The sequence below is a fragment of the Gambusia affinis genome, linkage group LG21, assembly GCF_019740435.1.
Source record: "Gambusia affinis linkage group LG21, SWU_Gaff_1.0, whole genome shotgun sequence".
NCBI classification, from domain to species: Eukaryota; Metazoa; Chordata; class Actinopteri; order Cyprinodontiformes; family Poeciliidae; genus Gambusia; species Gambusia affinis.
In genome coordinates this window covers 16,767,367-16,785,577 of record NC_057888.1, presented here as the reverse complement: position 1 = coordinate 16,785,577, position 18,211 = coordinate 16,767,367, and the positions used below count along the sequence as shown (strand labels likewise).

Genomic DNA, 18,211 nt, shown 5'->3' with positions numbered 1-18,211 from the left:
CAAATAAGCTAACTATAAAGACACTTCCGTTTATTCTAAAAATGTCAATACTGCTTTTCATTCACTCTCCACATAACGCCTAGCTCCTTATTTAATATCTTGTTTAGAGTTTACGCCTAAAAAAATAAATGTTTAAAAGATGATTAAGAACAAGGTTTGCTAATAATCTGGCAAAATCTCCAACTCGGCGTAAAGGAAAAAAATAGCCTGTGTACCCAATATAATTGAAGAATTATACACTTTATGTTAACAATCTTAATTAACCTGCTAAATTTTGGTGGATTAGGTACACTATGCATGTGTCTGATTTGAGAATGTTAATCTCAGTTATTAGAGACTAGAAACTTGTGAACATCTCTACTTTGAACTAACAAATTTATCAAGGAATGCAAAAAATAATAATTTCTACCACCTACGCGAAGTTGAATACCCACCTCATTCATGGTTTGACCTGCCTTATGCTTTGTGATGTTGAGTTGTTATCATGTCTCTGTACCATCTATGCCTTGTGCTGTGATGTGCTTGAAGTAATGTGACCTCTCAAATCCTACTAACAATGCAAAATTTTTTATTTATTTATTTATATTTTTGTGGTTGTGTGTGTTTCTAACTCTGGCTGTACCTTTGCCAGACTGACAATGATCTACCAACATCACCTCCGATACGCAGCATCAGCATTTTCATCTCGCATGCCATGGCGCCTCTCGCTCAAACTTATGCTTACCCTTCGCTGTAGCACTCGCAGCACGAACATCTCAACCCTCTTTTACCCGTCTCTTCCCTCCACACTTCCTCTCTTCTTGCAAGACTGCGAATGCTTCGGCCACTCCAACCGATGTAGCTACCTCGAGGTGCTAAACACCGTCATTTGCGTGAGCTGCAAGCACAACACTAGGGGCCAGCACTGCCAGCTGTGCAAGCTGGGCTACTACCGCAATGCCTCAGCAGAACTGGACGATGAAAATGTGTGCATAGGTTAGTCCCCCACCTGGCCCTCTTCACTGCCATCACGCTTCTCACCTTTTCCACCTCACTTCCTGTGTTTGACTCCGAAATGGTAGTGTCACTTCATGTTACACCAGTGCGTCATCCAAGTGCATTGTCCTGTTCTCATGTCCCAGAGTCTCCCTCTTTCCGTTTCCTTTTCTCCACTCTTTTTGGCACAATGGTGCAGCAACGGTAATCGGGTTGACATGGTTTTAGCGTCTTCTACGCTTAAGATGGAATGGCAAGACTGATGATGTTGGCTATTTAAAATTTGATGTTGCACATTCAGTTCCTAGCTAGTGTGATGCGATCATGTTTGAAATGTTAGCTCGTAATCAAAACGGGTGAAATAAACTAAGCAGGGATTTTAGCATACTTGGGGGGTTTTTATATAAAAATAGCACATCAAAAATAAAATTCAAATAATTTAATTTTTCTAACAAGTATGAAAGCTATAGACTGTGGCTTTCTAGAGGAAAGAGCTACATTTAAAATGTACAAACATTTTGCTGAATGTTTGCCAAGTGTGTGTCCACATGGAAAAAAAAAAACTATAATTTTTTAAAATTTTCGTTAATGGTGTAATTCAACAGCTGGAGGTAGTAAAAGCCTAAGCTAGCTGAACAAAGATTAAATATGACAATAATTTTAGCATGGTAGCCTAATAGGATACGAAGAGCAGCTAATGTAATAACCAGCTAGTCCCCCACCTGGGTTTCTCTAGAAACGGCTACATTTGAAATGTATACACCTTTACCTAAACGTTTGCCAATTCTTTTGTCTTGACCAAGTCTAGATTTCCAATTTATTCATTTATCGTCATTAATTGTGTGATTTAACAGCAAGGCTGAGTAAAAAGTTAAGTTTGCCCGAACAAGGACTGAAGTTGACAAAATTGTTAGCCTACTGGGAAACACAGACTAGTTAATAACAGTTTTAATCATTTCAATTTCTGGTACTTTTTTGTACTAAAATCAACAAAGACAAAACTAATTTGACAATTCAAGTAATGCTAATAATTTGATATTGCATTTGTTAGCAGGTATGCTAATTTTAAGCTAGGCTTATCCTTTGCCAAAGCAGCAGATGTGCAAACTGTGACAGAATTGTAACTAGTTAAAAAAAATAAAAAAAATAAAAATCTCTGGACTTCACTTGCCTGCTATTTCATGCCCACATTTTCGTAGTAGACAACATAAAAAAAGGGCCGTTATCTCCTCGTTCTTCTATTTTTGTCGTGATTCATATACAAAGATTCTTAAACCACATCTACGTTTGCTCTGTGTACGTCAACCCATGTAACTCCCGAGGTAATATCTGGGTTCCCTACTGAAATATTTTCCAAGTATCGGCAGTGTGAATTCACAGCTCCCGAGTGACAGGTGCATTTGTACATCCTGAGGGGGGAAGTCTGACAGGTAACATGAGTTCTGAGAGAATTTTTTTTCCCAGAGAAGTCACACAGGCAGTCAAAGATGCCAGGCAAGTGCATATGTCATATACATGAAATGGCCTCAGGAGGAGCAGCTGAAACCCGTCACTTGGTATTAAGAGCCACAGAGGCGTTACTGAGTGCCGAGCTCGCCGTCACCCTGACTCTCTTTCTCTGACCCGCCAGTTTGTCACTTGCTGTCACCTCTCTCCTGACCCCTGGGTGTCACTCAGGTGAAGCCACATGCAACGCAACCACACATTAAGGTGCAATGTTTTAGCCAGGGACTGTCAAAATAGCTGTCACTTTGACTGCAGTGTGTTCTAGTTCCTGTGGAAAGGTCAATTAAGCGTAGGTCACCGGAGACGCAAGAGGTTATTTGCTTTCTTTGCACGTTAAAGCTTTGGTTAAGACCACCCGTCTCCGTCGATTTCAGCAAGGAAAGACGTACGTATTTCGAAGCATTTCCAGATTATAGTTAGAATGAAGGAATTTATTACAACAATGCCCATTTCAATGTACAGTTCTCTCATTTTTTGTTCCACACTGTCATCCATCTTCTATCTGTTCATCTTTATCTCTGTATGAATGATTCTGACTTTTACAGACGCATGCTCACATAGGCTCTCCTCAGCTCATCTGAAATCAGATCTACTGATATCGCTTTGCATAAAAGCTCATTGCATGCTAGGTTCCCGTTTTAATGACAAATTCAATACAGATATGTCGTAATGTGTTTAAGGCGTTCATGCATTTGAATTCCACTTCATTCTTTGCTCATTTTCTCTGTCCTCATTACCGTTGAAATGGTAGCATTTTCCACTGTGTAACTCTAGTCAGACTTTTTCTATTAGAAGTACAGGTTTGTTTCTGGGGATTAGAATATCACGGAAAATGACATTTATTTATTGAATGTTTCAATTGAAAAAGGAAAATTCATGTGTTTAATAGACCGATTGCACACAAAGGGATATGCTTGTATTTCTGGTCATTTTGATGACTCTGATTATGCAATATTCAGTTTGACTTGACGTTTTCTAAAGTTTCTTGTGAGATGGCTGTGCTACCTTTGGACTTAACAAAGCACAAACACATGCAGATGGCGTTGCTCCCAAAATGATTGCAAAATGTGAACATTTTGTTACTGGGTCCCAAGAAGCTTGAAAAGCATTTCCACTCTTCCTCCCAACCCCATGACCTTTATTTTCCAATTAAAATGCCAATAAAGGTGATCATATTTATGAAAATATTATCCTTTGTGTTATTGTATAAAAACAATAAGCTTTTTACATATTTGTTTAACATTTTCACCATGTGGTGACGGTATGAGACAGATAATCTGTGAAAAATCTCTGCCTTCTCAATCAGACTCCGGTACGTGCTGCTCACCCCCTCCATCTTGCTCCCTGCTACGCCATAGCTAGCTCCCCACAGCGGCGTCTGTCACGAATGCTAACGCTAGCTAGCTCGGCCACCGATGATGTCAGATAAACAGTTTTCCTGGACTGGTAAGTTGTTACTCCGCTATTAGCACCTTGAATCGCGCATATATAAGCATGATTGACAACACTAGGACCTTGTTCTGCTTTTTTTTCTCCACTGAGCGTAGAGGTGCAGTTCTCCAGATGCCAGTACGAAAACTCTTTCTTTTCACAGATTATCTGTCTCATATACCATCAGGACATTGTGACAGTTTTAACAAATATTTTTTGTTAAAAATTTAGGAGCGACTAGGTATGAAGCAGTTTTAGACCTTGTCCCGGATGTGTTTTTGTGTGGTTGCTCTTAAGGCTCTGACTCAAGCTGCAGTTCAAATCTTATGAATCTCCCCAAAAGTCTTGAAGGACTCTGCTTCAAAATTCTCTCAGGATTGTGGTTATCTGTCCCTGTTGCTTGTTCACTAGGTGCCACACTTAGCTTTCCACCAACTTCCCTTCACTCAATTTGTGAGCAACAACCTGCTTTAGGAATAACATTTTGAGACCCCTACCCTCCTTGTGGCTGGCGTTGATGAATGTCCGCTGGGCAACGGTGGAAGTAAGCCGTAGCATTCCTGTGTTGACTCATGATTTCTCTTAGCTGTGACCCAAGGTGATCACATTTAACAGAAATGAATGCTTGAACTTTATCCCTCTGTGTGTAATAAATCTAGCTTTGAAAGTCTTTTCCTACGATATTCTAATTTACCGATGCCTCTGACGGAACTCGAGAAGCTGTGAGATTCCTAGACGTGTGGCGGGAAGTCAAAGCACCACCCTGTTCTCCAGCCTGTGTGTGTATGTGTGTGTGTGTGTCTTGTTTTTTCAGAGTGTAATTGTAATCCCTCTGGCTCAGTCACTGATCACTGTAATGGCACAGGATATTGTACATGTAAGGAGGGCACTACAGGCCCCAAGTGTCAGGAGTGCCTACCCGGCTATTTGTGGGAAAATGGCTGCAAATGTAAGTAGAACCACGACTCTCCGTATGTCCGAAACGTCCCGACTGTTCTCCCCCCTCGCCTCCCCTCCATCCCCCCCAACCCCAACCCTCCCTCAGCTCTGTCTCCTTCTGGTGTCTTTCTCCGATGTTTACCTTCTCTGTTTGATTCCCGAGCTTTGGCTGGAGGAATGTGCTACACTTGCGCGACACGACTGTTGATGTAGATGCCTACGCCGTTAGCCGAAACCTTGCATTCCCCCCCACCCCCCGTCCCGTGGCTGCAGTAGCGATGTGGGATCGGCAGGCCCCCGTTGTGGCTTCGAACTGGGAAAAAGAAGCAACGGCATGGCAGGATGCATGCTGCTTGGTAACTCAGTTGCAGGCACAGGCGCGCCACTCGCAATCAACACAACAGCTGAGTCAATATTGACTGCTTGACAGGCTGCCTGCCATTCCCTCCGTGGCGACACGCAGCGGGACAATGACGTCCAGCACTGACATTTCTCTTAAAGGAGAAACGCAGGTCATTTTTAGGTCCAGCACATCCATTATAGTTTTGGCGTTTTATATTTCCTCCAGCCGTTTTACAACGCATGCCCCACGAAGCCGTGGTTTTTTTCTTCAAATGTCACCAATTTTTCATTGTTTTCGTCAAGCCAACGTTTCCGTGACGAACCTGCAGGCAGAGAAATGGGAGACGTGAACTTCAAGTGGGGGAGTGGATGTAAAGTTTCTGACAGAGAAATTTCGAGATAAAAGACATTTGTGCCGACTCTGATTGTGCTCCAGGCAGAAAATGCTAAGTTTCTTTTGGATGTGACATGTGAGAGGATTTTTAAATTATTTCTTGGAGGATTCTTATGTTTATTTTCCCTTGTTTTGTTTTTTTATTATAATTTTTTTATATAGAGAATAATCAAAGTTTTCTTATTCTCCCTCTGTCAACTGAATAAAACTGGTAACAAACATTAACCTAGCAGAACTGCCTGGGGAAAGAACAGTTCTCTGCAAGAGCTGCAACAAATAAAAATGAAATAGTATGGATGTCCTGCACTTTTCACAGGTACACCATGAGACAATATACAACTAAATGATGGTCAGCTGCCGTAAAAAGCAATCATGAAACAGGCAAACTGCTACATGAATGTACAGAAAGGAAAAGTTAGCACTTCATGGTTTTTCTTGGAGGGGTTAGCTACAGAGCTACATGGACGAACACAGGCAGTTCTTCTAGCTAACTCTGTTTTAACATAAATCATGGAACACAATGGTGCATCATTTTAATAGCTACGAGTCAGTAAGATATGACAGGTCACTTCGTCTGCAAGTGTGGAAGGTTTCATCAGAAGCACTAGCGTTGTTGACCTAATTTTTGTAACCAATTTTGCTGAAGACAACAACAATATGTATGCTGCGCTTTCTTGGCAAGACGTAGCCAGCACATCACAGCAGAGGCTGGAATAACAAGACTTTCCAAATGCTATCTCCTGTGGCTAGTGTTAGCTTTACGAATAAAAGTTTGAAGTTCATAAGTTTGGCCAATGTCACTGAAACTTAAGAGTTAGCAGAAGATCCAGCTGCTTCCTGGATCTTATGCTAGCTGTCGAAGCTAGCATCGAGATTCTAATGGGATTAGAAAACCTGTGAAGGCTTTTCGAGGTATTTTACATTGTATTTCCAAAAACAAAATCATAAACATTATACAAGAAATGGAAACATGGACTGCTTTAGTTGGTTGGTCAGTTGCTAACTTCACAATAAAAGATTGGGTAATTTTATCAGAAGAATTGACACTTCTTGATGGAACATATTGCAGTTCTTCAAGAATATGCTGCCTGTGCTGTTGTTGTTATATATGTATATATATAAACTAATTTCACATTAAATAATGTTTCTAATTATCTTAAACTGCTGAGTCAGTAATATATGGCAAATAAATAAACTGGCAAATAACAGGAAGATGGTCAGTCATATTCAGCATTTTAAACTTATGAAGTTGCCTCTTAATATTATTGTACGTTTGGCTTAAGGTGTGGAAGTCGGTGCTGTAAAAATGTGATTTTGACTCATTTGGCGAATATTGAAATGACTTGGACATCCCTGCTTTTACCCTAAAAATACGCACCACATAAACGTTGAACCTCATTTCTCTACAAAAGCTTGACAGGCGCATCAGTGAGGGAGGAACTTCTCCTGAACATTGTTAGATCCAGTACGAAGGCGCACATCACCGTGTTCCTGTGTCTTTTATTGTGGAGGTGGATGTCACACAGGAGGTCAGTCACAGTTCGACACTCATTCCTGCTGAATACAAAGTAACTTCAACGTAACACCTACTGTAACCTAATAATACCTTATTTTGCTTAAATTTTTTAAATATAGTCATTGTCAGTCTGCAATGTTCCAAACCTGCTGTTGTGATTTATATTCAGTGCAAAACACACTGGGCTATTTTAGTCATTTTGGCACAGATGGATCTTCATTAAAATGCACTGTTTTTCCACTGCAACTTGTTGGTGGCCACTAATGTATTCAGCGTGTACAGAGTAAACACACGCTGTCAACACGCACATCTGTTTCCACACAAAGGGACGTTTGGGAGGGAGAAGCGAGCGTGGCGCGCGCCGCGTGATCCTCCTCGGGGTGAAATCTCGATGCGCTACACGGTAGGAATATTTTGGAAGGGTTATCGGAAATCCACAACCAATGTTGGACAGTATTGGAGCCACTCTCCACTTTCAGTACATCCTAGGACAAGCTGTTTATCCCAGAAATTACCAACCTAAACGGGGAGAGAATTTCGTCGTAGCGACGATTTACACACGTGATTTTAAATTTTTTTTTTTTTTTTTTTGGTACCCATCAAGAAGACTGAATAGGAGAGCAGATAGACTACTCTATAGTGTCCCATAAGGGGCCCAACTATAGTTGGCTGAAGTGTAAAAACTTGGCCTTGTGACTGATTAAAGGCCATAAAGAGAAAACATGAGCATTATAAAGCCTAGAGTTTCTCCGGCTGTGTATGTGTTTTACTTCTAAATATTATGTTTAGCACGTAAAAATGCAATCATCGTAGCTGCGTCAGAACTTTGTTTTCTGTTCTATCAAAAATAATTGATGCATTTTATTTGAGGACAGGAGATTAAAATCTCAACACCCCACCATTAGTTCTTTATCACCTGCACCGCGATGTAGTGCAGGTTCCTTGGGATCCACTGCTGTAACACGTAAAGCACCCTCCATGGTTATTGGCAATCTTGCCGAATCTGTGACAAGGGTCTTGAGAAAAATTACATTTTTTATGGCAGGAGAATAATAAAATCCAACCTTTAATTTGAGAACACGTTTAAAATAAATTGATGGCGCTGCTTTCAGTGGCAAGCTCTGTGTTTTCTTTAACATAAATGGAACTGTTGAAGTTTAGGTTATACAATTTACATTTTAGTCGTTGATCAGTGATTTTTAAGGAATTTGAATCGATTGTCTTTGACTTCCCTTTTTTTCCAGTAAGATCTGACCCACAGGAATAAAGAGGAAATGTAATTTTAAGCAGAGTTAGCAACTAGTTACATTACCTTGAGTAACATTTAGGAGTATTTTTATTTCGTTGTACGTTTTACTTTTCTTGAGTTATTTTATCATTAAGTGTCGCTTCTCTCAAAAAGTTGCATTTCTGGATTCTCCACCCACTGAATCAAAAACAATCAAGTTTTAACCAAAAATATCACCAGAAACAAACACACGCCTCCAGGTTTTGTTGTAGCGTCAAAAGTTTTATATTGAAAGAAACTGAGTTAGTTGGGGAAAAAATAAATCCTTTTACATATCTGAATAATTGTCATTTTGGTCTTTAAAATAGCAAAGTTTCCACTTAACTTTACATTGTGGTCCATCTGAGGATGCCATTTTTAAATATGAAATGATTGATGATGTGATCAATTACTCAGTACTGGAGTAGACCTTTTTCCAACTACTTTTTTTACTCTTGAGTCATTTGTTGGACAGCTACGTTTTACTTTTACTTGAGTAAAAGCATGTTGAGGTACTGCTACTTTTACTTAAGTAAAATTTTCGGGTGCTCTGCCCACCTCTGGTTTTATATCAAGCGTTTCTTGAAAGTGTCCATTTTAATTGAGCTCATCCTGTTTTATTGTGGTACAAATATTACCTGAAACGGTGCCACTCTTCAAAACAGGAAACACAAGAGAACATGGCGTCCATGTAACTTTACAAGTCAAGCGACGGATCCAAGAGTCCTACCACAAGTTAGTTTCTATCTAAAATGTCGTTTTTAAAAATCATTGATCCAGTTTTAACTGGAAATTTGCTGCCGGTTGGGAAACTTTCCAGCCTTGGTTCTTTTTGGGTTTTGCTGATGCGGCGCTTCTGCTCCTGACCGAGGCTCAATCTGCAGTCGGGACTGAAAAATGCAATTAAAAATTAAATCTCTCCTCAAACACATCCTTCTCTCAGACACGCGCACCCAGTTCACGGGTTTCCTTCTCTAAATATTATCACTCATATCAAAGGCAAACACAACAAATCTTGTCATTTACTGCCTGTGCCGCCTTTGTGTACCTGCGGTAATGCGGGAAAAAAAGTGGATTGTGTGTGTGGGGGGGAGGGAGATGGAGAGCGGATCAAGCCGACGAGCTCTGAAAGGAATTCTGAGGGTACGGATAGCTCTGCGGCACCTTTAATCTTACTGAACTTGCATGTCTGACATGACCGGTTATTGATTCGCGTTCCCAAATAATCAATGCTTGTGTTTCATGTTAGATTTTTGGCTCTGCTTAATTGGCGGGCGATGAAGCACTCTGCCTGCAGGGTACGGCCATTACCTGGACCGGCCTTTGAATTCAGCTGAACTTGCTGCTCAGCCTTAAGCCTCGTGTCGGATGAATCGCCAACAGGCCGTCTCTTAAAGAGAAAGTGCGCTTATTAATGTGCAAAGAAAATCAAACAGCATTTTTAATCCATACTATTATCTTCTTATCTACATTAAATCAGACTAAACTCACTTAATCAGTAATTACGGTGTGCTAGATGCGAGAATAATGAGATTATTATTTTTTTAATTCTCTCTTCCTTCAGTTTCAGACGTTTGCATAAACTAAGATGAATGTGTCCTTAAGCGCGGTGGGAAAAGCCCCGTTTATGATGGTTTGCGAACTTCTGGCTGCTTAATTCACAAAATGTGAACAAAATGGAGGATTTCTGTCACTCTGTTTGTGTTTAGGTGCAAAATGTGCAAATTAGTGCCAGAAATGAACCCAAAAATGCCACGTGAAGAAACGGGAACGGTGCCAACGCGGTGACTAAGATGAGGAGATATTAAGTAAATAGGTTGTTTTTTAAGTTAAATTATATATATATATATAGATATATATATATATATATATATATATATATATATATATATATTTTTTTTTTTTTTTATTTTAAAATCCCTCCAAAACTGTTTAACTCTTGACATTTTAAATAAGCATTTTGGTGGAAAACAAAACTACGGAAATGTGAGTAACACTTTATTTGACTGACACGACACCGTCATAAATGGCACAATGTAGCTGTCATGAACATGAAGAAGTCTTTATGAATGTTTACGACTGTTGTCATGGAGTGTCATTCACTAAATAATGACACTTTTAATGCAAAGTTTCTTTAAAAATTAAACTAAAACTCAATTAAAAGTGCCAACTTTGCATGAAGTTGGCTCTTTTAATGGACTTTTAATGCAACTTTTAGCACAACTTTGCATTAAAAGTGTCATTATTTACCAAATGACAATGTTCATAAAGACTCCTTCATCTTCATAAGAGATGTTATATCATAGTTATGACAGTGTCATGTCAGTCAAATAAAGTGTTACTGAAATCTGTTTTTTTTTTGTTTTTTTTTGCAGCACTATTCCTAGTCATTACACATTGCTTTGCAAAACATTCATACCTGTTTAGCTTTTTTTTTTTTTTTTTTTTTACATTTTGTCTCCTTTCAACCAGAAGCTTTAGCGTATTTCATTAAGGTTTTATTCAACATGAAGGAGCTCACAGCTGTGAAGAAGGAAAAGTGTCTGTTGCTTTTATTTATATTTACAAATAAAAGCCAAGAATCATCAGTGTGCATTTTGAAGTTCTGCTTCCTTTACATTTGCAGAAGTCACCTCTCTCTCTCTCTGCATATATATATTTAATATATATATAGAGAGAGATATGTGAAGTGAAACTCCTGGCTATTAAAGTAGTGTTTTACAAGTCAATCCACATTAATACACACTTACAACTCCCGCTGCCACTTCCTCTGAAGAGCAACATTAAGAAAATCTGCTTTATTTTTGTGAGTATTAATCTTCCTCATGTCAAGACGATTCCTTTGCAGACACATGCAGCTCGAGGCCTGCTTTCTCTGTAGCTGCTTTTACTTTTAGATGAGAGTAAAAGCAGAAAGATGTTATTCCTGTGTTCTTACTTAGAATTTATGAAACATTTTCCTGCACTGGAATAAGTGTTTTTATGTTGTTGTTTTTTTCAGTTTGTAGGGATACTCATTTGTATTGTAGCAGGAACGAATACAGTTGAAATGGGAGGTTTTTGTCTAACCAAATGTAAATTAAAGCAGACGCTGCTTTTTTACAAAATGGAACTGTTAATCGGCATAAAAAGCGAAACCAACTAAAGAAATGCTTTCCATTGACGATGTTGGAATAATTATTGATTCTTAGCCTTTTATACCTGTTTAAACCCGTTTGATCGAAGGTCGTCTCCTTCGATCAAACAGGTTTTTATCAATCTGACTTGTCTTCAGACATGATCTCAGAATCGACAGTAAAAACTAACTTTTTAAGCCACGTGACACTTTTTTCTTCCTTTCTTTCTTTTTTTCCCTGTTCCTCAAGGTGCACAAACATGAGTCACACATTATACAGAGACTCTAAGAAAGGTTTTCATCAAAGCTCTATTTGGCTATTCTGGGGAGATGGCAATACACCCAGTCCTGAGTATTAAGGAGCGAGATCTGATATTTGTTATTGTGATATTTATGGTCCACAGACTTCATATATTACTCGCCGCATTGTTTTCCACTCCCATGAAGGAGTGAAACGGGCAGAAGTGGCCCCTTTGTTTATCACTGTTTATTTGTCTCCGTTGGTTTATTAGTTTGTGCTGTGCAGCTTTGTTTGCCTCCAGCTTGCTTGACAGCTTGCCTCCCCTGGGAATGGAGCGGCCTCGGTGTCCCAGCTCTAAATATACACCAATTTTCACCTAATGTTCAGTTTGTTTAAAGTCAGCGCTGTCCGGGAGAAGCCTTGCAGGCACTGAGGAGATTGTGGATTTTCTTTTCTTTTTTTTTTTTTTTTTTTATTTACTTTTTTTGTTGTTGTGATGGAGCTGATTTACTGGACGATTAGAGTTAAATGGGCATGGTTGGACACTGATGTTTAAACCTTGATGTGTTTTGTGTCCATCTTAGATGCTTGACTGTCAAACTAAATGTGTCATTATTAGATAAAAATTATAAACACGCTTACTAACTTAATTGGTAAAAAAAAAGGGGGGGGGGAGGGGGGCAAGTAGAAATATAGTGTAAACTTTTTAAATTATGTTTAAATCAACAGCGTAAACTTTCATTTTGACCATTCTGACATGACTTTGTAAAAGAAAACAGAATTACTAAATTTAGCCAAAATGCCTGAGGTGGTTAAAACACTTCTACATCTCGACACCTTCTAATCTTTTACCATGAAAAATTATCAAGAGGTGCACCAGTCGCAGAAGTCGAGGCCAATACAAATAGTTCCCACAACTCTGAAGTGATCGGCGCCAGTGAGCCGCCATCTTGGTAGGTAAACGTAGCGCAAAGCGTAGGTGAACCATGGCTTCGGGATTGACCTGCATGAGACAGAGATTGTGGCTTGTTAGCTGTTGTCATACCAACTCCATAGCAACTGTCATAATACTGTAGTCAGTTACGGGCACTTACCAAGATGGCTGCCAGCTACAAAGTGTGACATCACATGAGAGCTATTTATTTCTGATCACGTATTTTGCAACTAACTGAGATTTATCTTTTAAAAACATAAATACAACAAACAATTTTATGCTCTTATATTTTTACACAATTGGAAAACTGAGCTGCTGTAGCACTAAAATGTCTGACAACCCACAGCCTACAAAACAACCCACAGTCACTTCTCATTAATGTTTTAAAAAAAAAAAAAAAGAATACTACAAACACATTAAAATCCTCAATAATCCAGGTCAGAGGTTTCTGTGTGAACAAAACCTGACTAAATACCCTTTCTGGGCCAGGAGATGATGTCACACTGTGTGTGTGTGTGAGAGAGAGATGTCAATATCACACAGCAACCCAACTTGATTATAACGTTGACAGTTTAATTTATCTCTAGCATCTTATGTTAGAGATTAGCAAGGGTAGCATTACTGTAAGTAATGGAGATCCTTACTTCAACTGTGACATTTCCAAAACTCAACATGTTTCATTATACAGATTTGCTTCTTACAAGAAAAAAAAGAGTAACTTTGCTACAATAATGCTAAAATTGTTCAGCCTTCCTGTCGTTTACTGAAACCCCCAAACTCCCTGATGTATGTGATGTAATAAACTCTCGACAGGCCTCTCCAAAACATAGACTTCTTTGTCGTAACTTTTGTACTTCTTCCATTTTTTAACATTCTAACTGATACTTTGAATAGCCAGCTAAAAAAAAAAAAAATAGAAGTAGATTTTACTCTAAAAGTTCAAAACTAAATTGTTGGAAGAGTGTCTGGAAATATATCTTCAAGATGTCCTTACGAAAATTGTAAGGACACAAATACAATGTTTGGTTTTTTTTGTCTTTGTTCCGTTCATAGATGCATGAGTGAAAGTCCTTCAAGGGAAATTCAGAATTAGCCAAAGTCGGCCAGTCAGACATTAAAGGAAGGGTCAGTTTCTGCTCTCAACAGTATCTAAAACTTAATGCAACCAAATTGTATTGTCTAAGATTTTAAATCAAAATCTTAGACATGGTGTCCGGAGAAGAGCCCATAGGGATCATTGTATCTTGGGCTAAAATTCAGCATTTTCACGTCCATCCGCACTACAACTACTTCCAAAAAGGTCAAAGGTGTGAAAGTCAAATGTCAACTTAAAGCTTTGACAAACTTTGAATTTATACAGTGATTCTGCTTATGTCACCAGAATGCCGTGGTTAACAAAGATGAAGCACGCAGAGTTAGCAGCTGACATGGCTCTTCTCAAAAGTGTCCAAAGATACAAACACGACCTTACAGTTCAGTGAACGAGGACTCTTTCAAATAACAATCAGTGACCTGAGAATATGGGTCAGTGAGAATATGGGTGACTCGGAATGACACTACCCGAGTCCGAACGGACAAAATATTTAATAGCCACATCTCTGGGATGTTGACGTATTCTCCAAAGTAAACCCATTTGGGCAGAGAAACTGAAAACAGAGCCGCGGAATCAGAACGCAACCATTTGCTCACCCTACCTGGAAGGACTTTGGGTCTTTAGAAGATTTTTGTGGGGATTGTTCCTTCTCACCTGTACAGTCCTTGATTGTTGAGGTGTTGAAACAAGACTTACAACCACAGCCCTCAAAGCATTTTGTTGGTGGTACTTCACCTCTTCATACAATTAAAAGGAGAGCATAATTTAGAGTAGTTCGCCTCGTTTCCACTGGGTTTAGAAAGTGGCACAACTCCCCTTTGGCAAGTAATTGTTTTCAAGGCCTTTATAGACAGACTTTTAGCAGCTGGCTTTGTATTGCGTCTGAGCGGCAGATGATGCAACGCTGTTTGTCTGTATTGAGCGGAGAACTCCAGCAGACAGTGGAAGCAGCTGAGTATTAATTAAATGGAAGTGCAGTTCACACCTCTCAAGTCAGGAATCGTCAGAAAATACTTTTGAGACGGAGTCTGGAGTGCTGCGAAGGGTTTAATGGTTCGAAGACAAAAAGAGTTATCACATTAACATTCGATCTACGCTGCAGTCCTCATCCATCATCACAAGCTATCGATAGTTACCAAGTTAATGAGATATAAAAAAGAAGAAGTTATAATTAGTCTGAGTTTCCTCTGGATGTTGGCGTCTTGAGGCCACGGTGAACGTTTTGCCAGCAGACGCTGATTTGCTGCTCCTCCACTCGATAGGAGAGGCCACCTCAAGGGCTTTGGGGTGTCTAGGAAGAACGCCTGCTAGATATTTCCTTAGGAAATGTTTTTGGAAATATAGCAGTGGACAGAGGCCTCGGGGTTCGGCCTCGGGGTTCGCCCAGGTTTTATGACGGGCGCATCAATTTACAGGAAAAACTAGCTGACGAAAGTGAAGAATTTCTAAAGAAACTGCTAGTTTTGGTAACAGTTTAAGAAGTTAGATGCATTGTTTTTCTGTTTTCTACTGTTGATGTGAATCGAAACTTTTCCTTAAAACAGTTACTTTAAGTGAAACTGAACCTCAGATTCAGTTTTCATTCCCCCTGCTTGAACTTCTCCACGTTTCATCCCAATCCAAACCCATGTGTTTTGCTGGGATTGTAATCGACAGACCGGGCCTGGATAAGATTCGATTTTAAACATTTTTTATCAATACAAACACAATAAATGCAATCTGTTTAAATAATTGTTTATATAATAATATTTTTTTATATAAGAAAATTGTAAGAAGTCTTGTAGATGTAGGTTCCCTAATCAGACTAGATTAAACACTATTTGTGAAAGAAAACTAGTACTGTACATCCCTTAAATTTGTGTTGGTTTGTCACATGGACTTTCCACAAAATACTGTAAAATTTGTGGCCTTAATATGAGAAAATGTGAAGAAGTTGCAGGTAATACTGATTCATAAAGCAACCCCACTGGTAAAACTGTTAGTATTTGGTGGATGCTATATAGATGATTTTCCTTTAAAAACGCTTTGTATTGCATCTGCTGACAATTTACTTGAAGAAATTAACATTTTACAAACAGAACATAATCTGTCCTATCATCAGATATGGTGATTTGACACTCCGCAGTGTCGTGATCACCTTGCACCTTCAAGTAAAGTGTCGTCCGTTGCTTGCGTGCACGATATTCTGACCTTTCCTCTCCTCTGCTAACATTCCTTTCACCGCAGCCCGGGTGTGCGACAACGAACTGCTGCGCTGCCAAAACGGCGGGGAGTGTGTGAACAACCGCTGCAGCTGTCCCGCCTCCCACACGGGCCTGCTGTGCGAGAAGCCCCGCTGCGAGTCCGAGCTGGGCGGCTGCAAGGGGCCCGAATCGGGCCAGGCTTCCCTGAGGCCCCCTTCGCTCTGCAGCGTGCTGACGCTGCTGCTGGTCGGCGCGGCGCTGTGGAGGGAAACGCCGCACCGGGCCGCCGCGCTCTGAACGGACCTGCTCACCCCCCCTCCGAGTGGGAGCGACACTCAGTCCCACCCCTCCACACGAAACATCCTTCCCTTAAAGATATCCGAGAACCATTTAATTAATAAATGATAATTTAAAAAAAAAAAACAAAAAAAAAACATCAGCTTTCTGGACTGTGACGCACTGAGCTTTCTCCGCTGCCAGACTCGGTGCTGACAATGACGGGAATGTGCCAGACTGAAGCGGAAACCTCTCGTTTAAATTCAAAGAATATATAAAAAGTAAAGAGTGTCTAAAATAAAAATAAGAAAAAAGTATTATTAAAAGTATGAGTAACTGAGCATTTGCCTGATAAATCCAAGAACAGTGAGTCCCCCACCCACCTCCTCTACCCACCTCCCTCTAAGCCATACCAGGTACATGAGATCCTTCCAGTTTGGGGAGGAATAACTCAACGTGACAGACTTGTTCACTCCCTTTCTTATTGCCACGGCAACAACAGCTGCAGCCAATCAGCTCTCGCACAAGCCGACGGCGGCCCGCGGATCCCCAGCTCTCCGCCCCCCTCGGGACGCATCTGCGAGTTAATATTTGCTGGACTGACGATGGTGAAGAGAGAGAGAGAGAGAGACAAAAAAAATATATATATATAAAAATACCTGTCCTTGCCAAGCAGCGAAGAAGACCGTCCTCAGAGATGAAAACTGTTACACTTCAAGGCGACGACAGACGGAGAGAGGTGGAAAAAACAAAACAAAAAGAAACTAAACAAAACAAAATAGACATTCTTTGCTGTCAGTGCATTGTGGATAGAAGGAAATCTGTCCGGGTTGTCTCTTTGTGACGCAAAAAAACTTTGCCCGCGTTAACCCAAAACTCCCACCGACATCGTTCCCTCTTGGTCTTTCTGTCTCATCCCTTCCTCCTGTTCAGCCCCCTCACCTTTGACACCCTTGACGCCACGCTGCCACTGACCCGTGCATTTGTGAACTTTAACTCTGTAAACCCTCGTTGGTCGAAAGATTCTTCTGTCCAATGTTAGTGATGCACATGTGTAAGAAGCTCTCCCCTTCTTCTCCTCCCTCTGTTCATTCATTCCTTTCCTCTACTTCCAAAAAGATAATCTAAGTAAAGCTGTTTTGACTCCGTTTCTGTCTTAAGAGGGTAGTTTGTTTGTTTTTTTTTTACCCCGGGCAGACAAGAAGTGCATAGAGAACCATCCGGTGTATTTGCAAGTTCTTTTTCTTGGCAAAATGAAGGAAAAACGAAAACAAAAAAATTAATAAACGAGTCATGTAGTCCTTTTTGTATCTCTGCCAAACTGTGATTGAAAAAAAGACAACCTTTAATGTATCTATTTCAGACATCCAAATGCAGAAGCAATGATATTCTTCTCTTTTTATTTCCTCTTTTTTTTTTTATGAATCATTATTTTTGTTTCTTTTTTTGTTGTGCAGTTGATTTCCCTTTGTATTGGCAACGTGCTGGCATCAAAGAATATTAGTTTACATATAAAGTATTAATAAAGTGTATTAAAATCCCACCAAAGGACATTATAAATGTTTTGTTCTTGCTTTAACACTTGAAGATTTAAGTGAATAAAAGTGAAAAACTAAACCGTGTCGATCGTTTTATCAGCCGGTTTTCACCGTGTGTGATTGATTTTGTAAATTGTTATATATTGTCTAACTGTGTGTGGGGTTTTTTTGTTGTTTTTTTTTTAAATGATGCAATCTTCCCTGTTTGGATTATTTCTTATATCATGTAAGCAGGCTTTTGAATTTTTTGTTTTCACACAAGAACATACTCTTACAAGCTGAATCTCAACATAAGTGTCGAAATTTATGTTTTTTTTCTACGTAAATTACAGGCAATGTCACTCCCAAAAAGTCTCAGATAAATAGTCGTACTGGAGGCTCTGTATGTTTTGATGTTTTTTATTGAAAAAGCTCAGATCGAAACACCTAAATGAAATATAGGCTATATTAAATTAGATATA

General features: G+C 39.6%; 1 protein-coding gene across 4 annotated transcripts in view; it reads left to right on the top strand.

Annotated features, from left to right (window-relative positions):
* The window catches only part of ntng1a (netrin g1a), a 321,235-nt gene extending 303,406 nt beyond the window's left edge, over nt 1-17,829 (top strand). For 2 of the 4 annotated variants that reach the window (XM_044104584.1, XM_044104583.1), the window contains 3 exons: nt 808-975; nt 4,727-4,861; nt 15,980-17,829. In XM_044104584.1, the coding sequence (XP_043960519.1) occupies nt 808-975; nt 4,727-4,861; nt 15,980-16,233 (557 nt within the window). In that variant the 3' untranslated portion in view covers nt 16,234-17,829. The remainder of the gene's footprint in view (nt 1-807; nt 976-4,726; nt 4,862-15,979) is intronic. The other 2 variants (XM_044104587.1, XM_044104586.1) reach the window with 1 other exon arrangement.
* The last annotated feature ends 382 nt before the right edge of the window (nt 17,830-18,211 follow it).